Source organism: Taudactylus pleione, unplaced genomic scaffold (assembly GCF_031769625.1).
Source record: "Taudactylus pleione unplaced genomic scaffold, aTauple2 ptg000619l, whole genome shotgun sequence".
NCBI classification, from domain to species: Eukaryota; Metazoa; Chordata; class Amphibia; order Anura; family Myobatrachidae; genus Taudactylus; species Taudactylus pleione.
The window spans coordinates 2128484-2140394 of record NW_028285021.1 but is presented as its reverse complement, the minus strand read 5'-3'; the positions used below and the strand labels follow the sequence as shown (position 1 = coordinate 2140394).

The following is an 11911-nucleotide window of genomic DNA, read 5'->3' as shown; positions in this document are numbered from 1 at the left end:
GTATATTATATCACTCTTGGCTATGTGTAAAGATAGACCCAGGTCTATTTGCACGCTGTGTGAGAATTTTTGGATACCCCAATCTCCGTCCATAATGTCAAACGAAGAAAATACCCCCCCCCCCAATAGGAAAATAAAGGCACACATTGGCCCCCCACAGGAAATAAAAACACATATTGGCCCCTGATAGGAATAAAAAGCACACATTGGCCCCACAGAAGACTTATATGTGAGTTGAACACACGGGACTGCTTCCTGCAGTACAGAGTTGCCTCACTCATCATGGATCTCCGTATTATCTCATGGCGATGGGGTTGGGCTTCTTATGAAGGCTGCAGGTGGAGCTGCTTGACATGTCCCTTTGCTGAAAGGTATGGAAGGAACAGAGCGGTTCCTTCAAGGAGTCAGCAACTGACTGCATGTACTGAGCGGCTGCTCGTCTCCCTTTCCCCTCGCACTCAGAGCACTGCGTGGCTGCGTGACCTCTATGACGTCACGCAGCTGCGTCAAAGATGAGCCAAGGTCTGACTGGGCCACGTCCGAGCCGGAAGAAGAGCCCTGGGCGGCACGGGCCAGAAATTCAGTGGTCGCACTGCACCCTATATGGGGTGGGGCTCCTGTTTGCAGTTTTACTTGTACGGTCCTCAAGTCAGCCCTGAAATATTATTAGTGATCTGCTGGAAGAGTAACATGTGGGTCAGAGCAGATTATCAGAGCATAGTGTACACCCTCATCTTACACTTGTGTCATTGGTGCTGATATCTTCTATGGGCTCTTGTCAGTTGGAAACATGTGCCAGCATCAGCAGCAGGGTACCCGCAGCATTGTCACAGTCTCTCATGTCACTGTCACATCCCAGCTGTGCTAAGCTAATATATATTGTATAAGCGTTTTACTACTAACCAATAACTGCTATGAGATAAGACACATGGGGGCTGATTCTGAGTTACACACAATGCTGATGTTTGTGCAAATGGCTGATGGTGCACAAGTTGCTAAACATTTGCACCGTGCATGCGTCCCACGGTGTGTACACACAGAGGCGCAGTAGTGAGTGAGATACTCTGTATCCGGGGTGTATAGGAAATGTGCTGGGTGTTCCTGGGCAGTGACTGGGAGGTGGCTGATCAGACACCAGTAGATGGTCCGTCTTATGGGAGTGTCGCTGAGCTGGTTGTGATCTCAGATGCTTAATCGCTCACAATGGAGGCCACACGCTGACAGAGAATCTGCACCTAGCATGGGGCTGGCGCAAGTTGTGATGGGAGGTGACTGATCTGCACCAGAAGATGGTCTGCCTTATGGGAGTGTCGCTGAGCTGGGGCTGGCGTAAGTTATGATGATGCGACCGATCGTTACATCTAAAGACGCACCAAGCAGTATATCAGCATGTAAAGATGCACTAAGCAGTATATCAGCATCTAAAGATGCACTAAGCAGTATATCAGCATGTAAAGACGCACCAAGCAGTATATCAGCATCTAAAGATGCACTAAGCAGTATATCAGCATGTAAAGATGCACCAAGCAGTATATCAGCATCTAAAGATGCACTAAGCAGTATATCAGCATGTAAAGATGCACCAAGCAGTATATCAGCATGTAAAGATGCACTAAGCAGTATATCAGCATGTAAAGATGCACTAAGCAGTATATCAGCATCTAAAGATGCACTAAGCAGTATATCAGCATGTAAAGATGCACCAAGCAGTATATCAGCATGTAAAGATGCACTAAGCAGTTTATCAGCATCTAAAGATGCACTAAGCAGTATATCAGCATGTAAAGATGCACTAAGCAGTATATCAGCATCTAAAGACGCACCAAGCAGTATATCAGCATCTAAAGACGCACCAAGCAGTATATCAGCATGCAAAGATGCACTAAGCAGTATATCAGCATCTAAAGATGCACTAAGCAGTATATCAGCATGTAAAGATGCACTAAGCAGTATATCAGCATCTAAAGACGCACCAAGCAGTATATCAGCATCTAAAGACGCACTAAGCAGTATATCAGCATGTAAAGACGCACCAAGCAGTATATCAGCATGCAAAGATGCACTAAGCAGTATATCAGCATCTAAAGATGCACTAAGCAGTATATCAGCATGTAAAGACGTACCAAGCAGTATATCAGCATGTAAAGATGCACTAAGCAGTATATCAGCATCTAAAGACGCACTAAGCAGTATATCAGCATGTAAAGATGCACTAAGCAGTATATCAGCATCTAAAGACGCACCAAGCAGTATATCAGCATCTAAAGACGCACCAAGCAGTATATCAGCATGCAAAGACGCACTAAGCAGTATATCAGCATGTAAAGATGCACTAAGCAGTATATCAGCATCTAAAGACGCACCAAGCAGTATATCAGCATCTAAAGACGCACCAAGCAGTATATCAGCATGCAAAGATGCACTAAGCAGTATATCAGCATGTAAAGATGCACTAAGCAGTATATCAGCATCTAAAGACGCACCAAGCAGTATATCAGCATCTAAAGACGCACTAAGCAGTATATCAGCATGTAAAGACGCACCAAGCAGTATATCAGCATGCAAAGATGCACTAAGCAGTATATCAGCATCTAAAGATGCACTAAGCAGTATATCAGCATGTAAAGACGTACCAAGCAGTATATCAGCATGTAAAGATGCACTAAGCAGTATATCAGCATCTAAAGACGCACTAAGCAGTATATCAGCATGTAAAGATGCACTAAGCAGTATATCAGCATCTAAAGACGCACCAAGCAGTATATCAGCATCTAAAGACGCACCAAGCAGTATATCAGCATGCAAAGATGCACTAAGCAGTATATCAGCATGTAAAGATGCACTAAGCAGTATATCAGCATCTAAAGACGCACCAAGCAGTATATCAGCATCTAAAGACGCACTAAGCAGTATATCAGCATGTAAAGATGCACTAAGCAGTATATCAGCATGTAAAGACGCACCAAGCAGTATATCAGCATGTAAAGATGCACTAAGCAGTATATCAGCATCTAAAGACGCACCAAGCAGTATATCAGCATCTAAAGACGCACCAAGCAGTATATCAGCATCTAAAGACATTACCTTACCGTTCAGGGTCACACAGACAAGACACTACAGAGAAGACACAATGGTATCTTTATTATATTTTACTCTTTATTATATTGTAAGGTAGCATTACTATGCACCAATACATCCACTGACGTCCTGGGGTGGATGGTATTTTCCTTAGTGAATACCTGTGAGTGTAGGAAATCTATTAGTGTCTTGGTGTAGTGACTGGTGAATTTGATGTTTCCTGTTGGTGTATAGAATAAAATGGGTGAGTGAGTATTCTGTGGCTATCCATCTGAGGAATAGTTATTTATGTACCTCTTCCATAGGATCAGCTTTGCTGCATAGCTATGCCCGGTCCCGACGTTAGTGTCCTCCCACCTACTGATGAATATGTTTGCATAGCTAGGGGCAAAGCTGGTCCCTACCTCTGTCCCTGTTCTCTGTAAATAGTATTCCCAGTCAAGCCAGAATTTTTTTTTTTATGTTTGAGAATGATCTCTTCCTAGAAGTATGAAGTGGTTCTGCGTGGGGAGTTTATAGTTCTGTCTGAGCTTAAATTTGTTAATGCTTTTAAGGCCCTGGTCATGGTCATTGATGATATATAGCACAGCGCCTTAGCTTGTGACCAGCTAGTGGTCGTCACCCCATGTAGTAATGTAATTACTTGTGTTGTGGGTTTTCCCTACATCCTTCTCTAATGCTTCTAATTTTCTTTTGTTTCTGTTTAGGGTTGTTGTCATGTCCCTGCTAGTTCAAAGACCTGCACCCAGGTCTAAACATGGTTCCCTCAGAAGTTCTTCATCTGTATATGATTTATCTTTATGGTTGGGCTTTTGCTGATGGGACTGGGCTCGGGTTGTCTCACAGATTGTGTGTCTGTGTCCTCTCCTACTTGCTGTCTTTTTCTCTTTATTCAAACACCCCTTTCTTTTGGAGGCAACATTGAGTTTCTTGTAAACTCAATGTTGCCTCCCTGAGGGTGGTCTAGTGTGAATGAGGTCAGGGGTTTATGGTGGGTGCCAACCGAGTGGTGGGGATTTCTATTCTTGGTTGTGTTTATTTCCCAAACTTATCTCTGAAGAATTTAGATCTTTTTATGCCTGTGATATGTTCTTCTCCTCTTGTTAGTTTGCTTGTAATTAATGTTTTAATAAGATTTGTACATTTGGTAAAAAACCCATGTGTCAATAATTTTTGTGTCGACCATTTCATTGTTGACCTTTTAAACCTGTTGACCTTTCTACCTGTCTGCCTTCATCCATGTCGCCATTTTGCCTCCTGTGTGCATGCTTGTGATCAGATCTATGTAAGGAGCATAGACATGGGACTCACACGAGGTGACTTTGGTGGGTCTTCACACACCAGCTGGATCCCAGGTCTTCCAGCCAGACCTCCAATGGCAGCCAATCCTAGTACTCACTGTACAGCTAGCGCACCAGCAGACATGGAGAGACAGTGCCAGCGCAATTTGAATCTGGTGCCTGTCTGCGACCAGCATCACTGTTTCTCCATGACTGCCTGCCAGTGCGTCAGATGTAATCAGCTGGCGGGCCGGCACTAAATCAACATCGCTGACACACGGGGCCCCCCTCAACGGCCCTAACTGGACCGGCCTACCTTGTGTGAATGACTGGGTGCAGGGGGGGCGGCGGGCCTCAGTCTTATTATTTAAGGTTCCCACACACATACCGACTATACTCACGTTCCGACGATGTGTCCGATTTCCCTTGAAACTCTCCTGGCAGCTCTGCACATGATATGCTGTCTAATCTTTGTCCAATCTTCATCCGATCTCCTGCAGCCAGATTTTTTCACAGTGCTTTTGAGTCTAGATCGTCAGATCTGCCCTACAGCATGACAGATCTGATAATGCGATGTGTGACCTGCGGGGGACTCACGATTTGGTCGTTTTTTTACACGATCTGTCTTTCCGATGTGTCGGAATCGGACAGATCAGGGAAAAAATCCCTGTGTGTGGGCAGCTTTAGATAAACATCACATATTACAGATAAGTATATAGGCCCTCATTCAGACCCACTTGTGAGCGGCTGTCCACTTGCAAGTGGGTCGATGGTCCACACTGCGCATTCGCACGACAGAGGGAGCTCCGTCGTGCGCATGCGCGAGACCCGACGAGCGAAGGACTTTCCTTCGCTCGGAGTGTCTCATCAAAGGGGGCGTGCTGTTGATGTTGACTGACAGCACGCCCCCTTTGGTGGGCGTGTCGGGGCGTGCCTGCCAGACGGAGGCGTTCCCAAGGGAATGCCTACCGTCTGAAGCCGGCCCCACTGACATCACTAGTGATGTCAGTGGGAGTGATTTTGGCTCTGATAGAGCCAAAATCACTCCTGGCCTTGCAGTTGAAAAACTCAACCGCAGGCTTTTGCTCGCAGTTTCGATGGTCGCGATGGTCAAGACCATCGCGACCATCATCCTGCACGCTCGTATATGCTGTGGGTGGTGACCCACAGCTATACGAGCGTCCAGGAGGACGCTCCATATTAATGGAGGTGGGCCCTGATTCAGAGCGAGCGCTCTGGTCAGCGTCCGGCTCTGAATCAGGGCCATAGTTACTATGTAATGACAGCATCAGTTCCTGTTATGTTATTATATATACAGTAATTGGTCACCTGTGAGTAGAGGTAGAGATTTTGAAGTGATGGGGGAGCAATTTGTAACCAAATTAATCAGACCAGCATTAGGCAACCGGTCACCCTACAACTGTACAACTATGAGACATCTCTGGTGTGCTGGGACTTGCAGTTCCACAAATGCTGGGGCATCTACTAACCAGCAATTGCGCATGCAGAGAACAAATCTCCAGCGTCTCAGTTACCGCGGCCATTCTGAGTGACCATAGGATCTGCGTCCAATGCTGCATTTGTGTACACAGTTGCAGACAGCTGCGAAGGCTTCCGATGGCGTCTCAATATAAATTCCACCGGCTGATGCATTAGCATATTATAGCAATCGCTAAGCTGCAAAATTCACAACTGCATTTGCATTAGCGTACAGCTCTGACTCACACCCAGTATGTGCCATACTGTGACATATGTAATGGGAGAAGGAGAAATAATGGTCTGGGCATGTACAGGGTAAGTAATGTGTATGGTGGGAAGGTGCCAGGGAATGCCATGGGAAAGGCATTTGAATTGGACAGAGGAGATGCACAAACCAGGATATTACCTAGGGGAAGATACGTAATCTGGCTCTGCCTGCTGTGGTGCATGTTACATACATGATGAGCTGCAATACAATGATTTATAGGAGGACTTAAGGCCCCTATACACAGTGCGCTTCAAAGTTGGTAAGATGTGTTGTACGATAGCCCTTGAAATTCTTCCCTTGAAATTCTTCAAACGATGTGGTCAAATGGTGTACGATTGATTGTTACGATCATAGGATAAGATGCATAGAAGTGAATCAGATTGTACTCAAAAGATCGTAGATCTCTCTGCAAAACCATCTGATCTACGATCCAACTAGAGGACTGCGGGGACGCTCATCGGGGTCGCAGAACACACAAAAGACACCTATTTTCACCTTTACCCTAGATGTTATCTTATCTCCATTTGGTGTGGAAGTAATGTTGCTCTGTGTAGATGAACAACAGCTGAGTTTCCTATGTACATTAAACTCACTAACATGTATTTTTCGTGTATAATACCTAGTAAATAATGCAACTTAACTCCTAAAATAAAGACACAGACAACAGTGTTGGCGTTTTAAATCTTTGTCAATTTTATTTTTGACAAACACTAGATTTTTTTGACTATAAGTTAAACTAATATTGGTGACGGCACAAAAAGAACGGACATGACAATAACAACTAACATATCAAACACACACACACACAGACACACACAAGCCAAGCATTGGTGATCAACTCTCCTTTTCTTTTAAGCACCTGTCCGGGTGGTATAGCCATTTCCCATCCAGGACAACTGGCTGACACCTTACTCCACTTTTAAGGAGAGCGCACCCACTAAGCCTAACTATAAACATAACTAACCAAGTGCCGCTCTTTTCTGCCAAGCGAGGCCTAAACCGATGCACCGCCACCATAGCTCAAACCCCAGATAGAAACACCTTAACCGGCAGAAAATTCCTTCCAGAAAAATAGCCACAAGTGCAGGACTAAGGTGCACACCATCTCCCCGATACAAATGAACATCGTGAAATTGTATTAATACATGCTCCACCACACCACCTCCAGCCTCCAGCATGTACCTAGCCACAGCAGTATTGACTTTTCTCCTAGCCACATCAAGCCGCGCAGCAGACCCAGCATTCCTCCACACACGCCTAGGGACAATGAAGGACCACACCAACTTACAGGAAGGCATGGCTTCCGCTATCAAATGAAAGTCTCTAATGATAACCGAGCGCAAATCTAGAGCAGTGCGCTGACCTAAGTCATTCCCACCCAGATGCAGCACTATCACCTTAGGTAACCCATAAGACTGCACAGCAGACATCAGCCTATCTAAAAGGGAGCCCCAGCACATCCCTCGAAAACCCAACCATCTAATTAAATGCACCTGAGAGAAACTGCTAGTATCAGATGCTAATGGGGATTGAGGAGCCCAGAAACAGCAATGCCTTAAAACCCAGATCGGCTTCACATCGAATCCACCTGAAAACGTGAAATGGAAAGAAAAAACATACAAAGCAGCCAAATCACATACACACCACACCGATAAGACATGTAAGCGTAACAAAAACAGAGGAGAAGGGGAACAATGTAGCCAACCGGACTTGAGGCAAAAAACCTAAAAAACCCCGGAGTAAACTATTAATCACGCCATATCATATAATTCAGAAGCCAATTGGGCCCCCGGGGAAAAATAAAAAATTCCTCGAGCAGTTCAGACGCCTTTCGATGTACTCGATTAATCTAATAAATAGCGGAGATGACGTATGATGCGAATGGCCAGGGGGCGTCTTTACAAAATAGCGAGCGCATGTTTCGTTCGCTCGCTCAGACATAGAGGCGTCAACAGACCGCAATGAGCGAGCTCTCAATTTAAATAGCCGGCCCCTTTTTCTGAACGACCGTTCACAAATAGCGTCCGGCTCTGAATCAGGCCCCTAGAGCAGTGCGCTGACCTAAGTCATTCCCACCCAGATGCAGCACTATCACCTTAGGTAACCCATAAGACTGCACAGCAGACATCAGCCTATCTAAAAGGGAGCCCCAGCACATCCCTCGAACACCTAACCGTCTAATTAAATGCGTCTGAGAGAAACTGCTAGTATCAGATGCTAATGGGGATTGAGCAGCCCAGAAAACATAGTAATGCCTTAAAACCCAGATCGGCTTGACATCGAATCCATCTGAAAACATGTGAAATTGAAAGAAAAAACATACAAAGCAGCCAAATCACATACACACCACACCGATAAGACATGTAAGCGTAACAAAAACATAGGAGAAGGGGAACAACGTAGCCAACCGGACTTGAGGCAAAAAACCTAAAAGACCCCGGAGTAAACTATTAATCACGCCATATCAAATAATTCAAAAGCCAATTGGGCCCCCGGGGGAAAATAAAAAATTCCTCATAGACTCCCGCAGTATGTCGGCGAGTGGTTAGGCCTCCGGTGAGCTACGTTTGAACACAACAGAAAAACCCGGACGAATATAGCGACGGAACGCAGCAGAGCACCACTGACCAAGGGATTGTATATCCCCGTCGGATAATCCAGCAGAAGCCGCAGTTGTAGCAGCTCGAAATTTAAAGAAGTGAGCTCCGAACTCGCCCGGCTCGAGCCCTAAAGATGCCAAGCAACGCTTCAAGACATGACAAAACTGGTATTTCGTAACCTCGTGTATCAACCATGCCCCATCCTGTTCGCCACACACTTGTTCGAAGACACGCGACAGCGCCACTGGGCATACTGCAAGAATGGGACATGGTTGCAACGAAAGTCAGCGGCCTCTACCCGCCTGGTCCGTCTTGGAGCGTCGTATAAGGCATAGCACCGCGTCCGGGCGTACAATTACATCCACAACATGGATTGGTGGGTCATCTCTCTTAGAGGGGGCAACTAATTCACAGACACAAAACGCTCCATGGAACGCCATGGCAAAACTCAACTGAAAAGCAAGCTCTCAAAATTGCAACTCAACAGTGCAAAGTCCTGGGGGCAATGGCTCTCAAAGCTAGTTCCTCCATGCCAGCCTGATGATCTGCCAAACATAAGGAGGACATGGGTCACCGGACAACTCGGCCCGAGGGGCTAATTCCCTAAACCGACGCCAGTCAAATCCGGACAATGTATCTGCTATTACATTTTGTACAACAGGCACGTCTGGCAACAAAATGGACATTAAACAGCAGACAACGCAGCACAAGTCTCGCTAGCAGATGAACAACCGGAAGAGCATTCTCAAGCGGTCCCCCCAGAGTTCTAAAGCAACTACAATGGGGAACCTTTACAGTTTCCAGCAAAAGATCCTCCCCATGGAAATGATCCTGCAGGCAAGTGGAAAAGTCCAAGCATGGACTGCACCTGACGCAGGGGGAGTTTACCCACGCTTAACGCAACTACAATAGACCCGCGCAACCTATCCAATTTGTCCTGGGGGAGATGACAGCATCCAACCAAAGTATCGATCTCAATATTCAGGAAAGAGAGCTTCGTCACTGGACCTTCAGTTTTTTTTCGTTCGCGACGGGGACCCCGAAAAACACAAACAATGACTGCATTGAAAGTAGCAGTTTACCGCAGCAAGAGGAATTGGCTCCACCAATGCACAGGAAATCGTCGAGGCAGTGCGCCACCCTGCCTCCCCTGTACCAGCAACAACACGCCAATGCAGGAATGTGCTGAAATGCTCAAAAAAAGGCGCACGATATGGAACAGCCCATAGGCAAGCATTTGTCTACGTAGAAACCGTTCTGCAGGCGAAAACCCATGAATCTAAAAGAATCCGGGTGTAGTAGCAACAGGCGGAATTTCAACTCAACATCTATCTTAGCCAACCCAGGGCCAGATGCCTGAACCAGCTCCAAAGCCTGGTCAAAGGACTGATACTGCACACGACACAATTCTGAAGGAATAGCGTCATTGACCGAGGATCCTTGCAGGTAAGACATGTACTGAATGAGTCTAAATTTACCCGGTTCCTTCTTGGGCACGATGCCCACAGGCGAGAGAACCAGGCCCGACAAAGGGGGATCGGGAAAGGACTAGCCATCTGTCCCAGTTCCGAGCACAACGTGCGGCAACTTGCAGATTTAAAATTTTTTAGGGAGCCAAGAGAAACAGGGCCAGAAATCGGCAAACGAAAACCATCATGAAAACCCCAAAACAAAAACTCAGCTACCTCCCTATTAGGATAAAGCCATAGCCAAGGCAACATGCGACTGAGGCGTATAGGGGATGCCGCCTTATTTAGATCTGCCACCGGCAGCTGGACGGCCGGGAGCAGAACCAGACTTGGCACGGAAGCAATCCTTTGCAGGGTGAGGCCTCCCACATCGAAGGCAAGCGTGACGGAGCCTGCAACGAGCTCTCGCCGTGCAGCTGGAACCATTGAAGGCATAGCACTGTCCGATGCTAAGTGACGAGGGGGCCCCTTGAAAGGGAGTTTGCGGACGCCTAGGGGGAGGTACCAAAGGGATAGGGGCTGGCTAAGTCACCTCCAGCCAGACCTCCATGTTCTTGCAGCCAAAATCAATGATCGAGGATCCCGACTGTTTACGTCAGAATTCCTCGTCATATGTCCTCCAGAGGAGTTACTCACAGAACGGAACATCGAATGCATCAAGTGAAGATACCTAATGACATTCAAGTGTTCCTGTGGGTGAGATTCCAGATAGCATGCTGTAAATATAAAGAAACTCACCTGCCAATTCAGGTACGTGCAATACGCCTCCTTGCCCATACCCCCGCGGCGCTTTGCCGCCCTGAAATCCTTCTTAGCTTTTGCCATAAGGGTAAATACATTTGACCTATTTTCCCTTATTAATCTTGTCATGGATCCTACGACGCAGCCCTCTAAGCACAGCTGTCTTGTCACAGTGCACCACTCCCCCTGGGTAAACCGAACCATCCTCGCTAGAGGAGTGTGACCTACTAGACCGATAGCATGAACGGTGGCATCATCTATGCGACCGCTTCCTGCCCCTATCCCCCGAGCTATCAGTGTCCGAGCTGGACGAGGGGAGGACGAAGAACTAGCCCGCTTACCACCCTTACGAGCAGCTGCAACAGGCTCAACGGGAGGACCGGAACAGACACCAGCAGCTTATCCATTGCTCGTCACAGGAAGCTTGTCCGACATTGATGTGGAAGAGGTACCTGCGGGAACAGCAGCAACAGAGGAGTGTGACCTACTAGACCGATGGCAGGAACGGTGGCATCATCTACGCGACCGCTTCCTGCCCCTATCCCCCGAGCTATCAGTGTCCGAGCTGGACGAAGAACACGCCCGCTTACCACCCTTACGAGCAGCCGCAACAGGCTCACCGGGAGGACTGGAACAGACACCAGCAGCTGATCCATTGCTTGCCGCAGGAAGCAGCAACACCAGCAGACATAGGGACTGCAATAAACATAACAGGTACAGGTGTAGGAAAAACCGTAGGAGGCGAGAGGATGGGGGCCTGGATGCCCAAAGCAGAGTGGAGCTGGGCATCCAAAGGGCCGAGCTGCGCAGGAACCTGAGAGGACGGAGACGAGGACAGTGTTGCAGGAGCACTAGGAGAGACTGACAGTGCTGACAACAAAGGTGTCAGCGCGCCCGCCAGAGACACCAGTGCACGTAGCGCAGTCATGGCCTTGCTAGAGTCCGAGGAACCAGCCAACAACTTAGGCGCTACCGGGGGTGACGTAGGTGCAACCG

General features: G+C 47.3%; 1 protein-coding gene across 1 annotated transcript; it reads right to left on the bottom strand.

Annotated features, from left to right (window-relative positions):
* Positions 1–396: 396 nt before the first annotated feature.
* Positions 397–10999, bottom strand: LOC148479643 (uncharacterized). The gene is made up of 4 exons (XM_088454567.1): positions 10913–10999; positions 8734–8851; positions 7147–7693; positions 397–655 (listed from the first exon to the last, which is right to left on the bottom strand). The coding sequence occupies exons 1-4, from the start codon at positions 10997–10999 to the stop codon at positions 397–399; spliced, it is 1011 nt and encodes a 336-aa protein (XP_088310693.1).
* Positions 11000–11911: the final 912 nt, after the last annotated feature.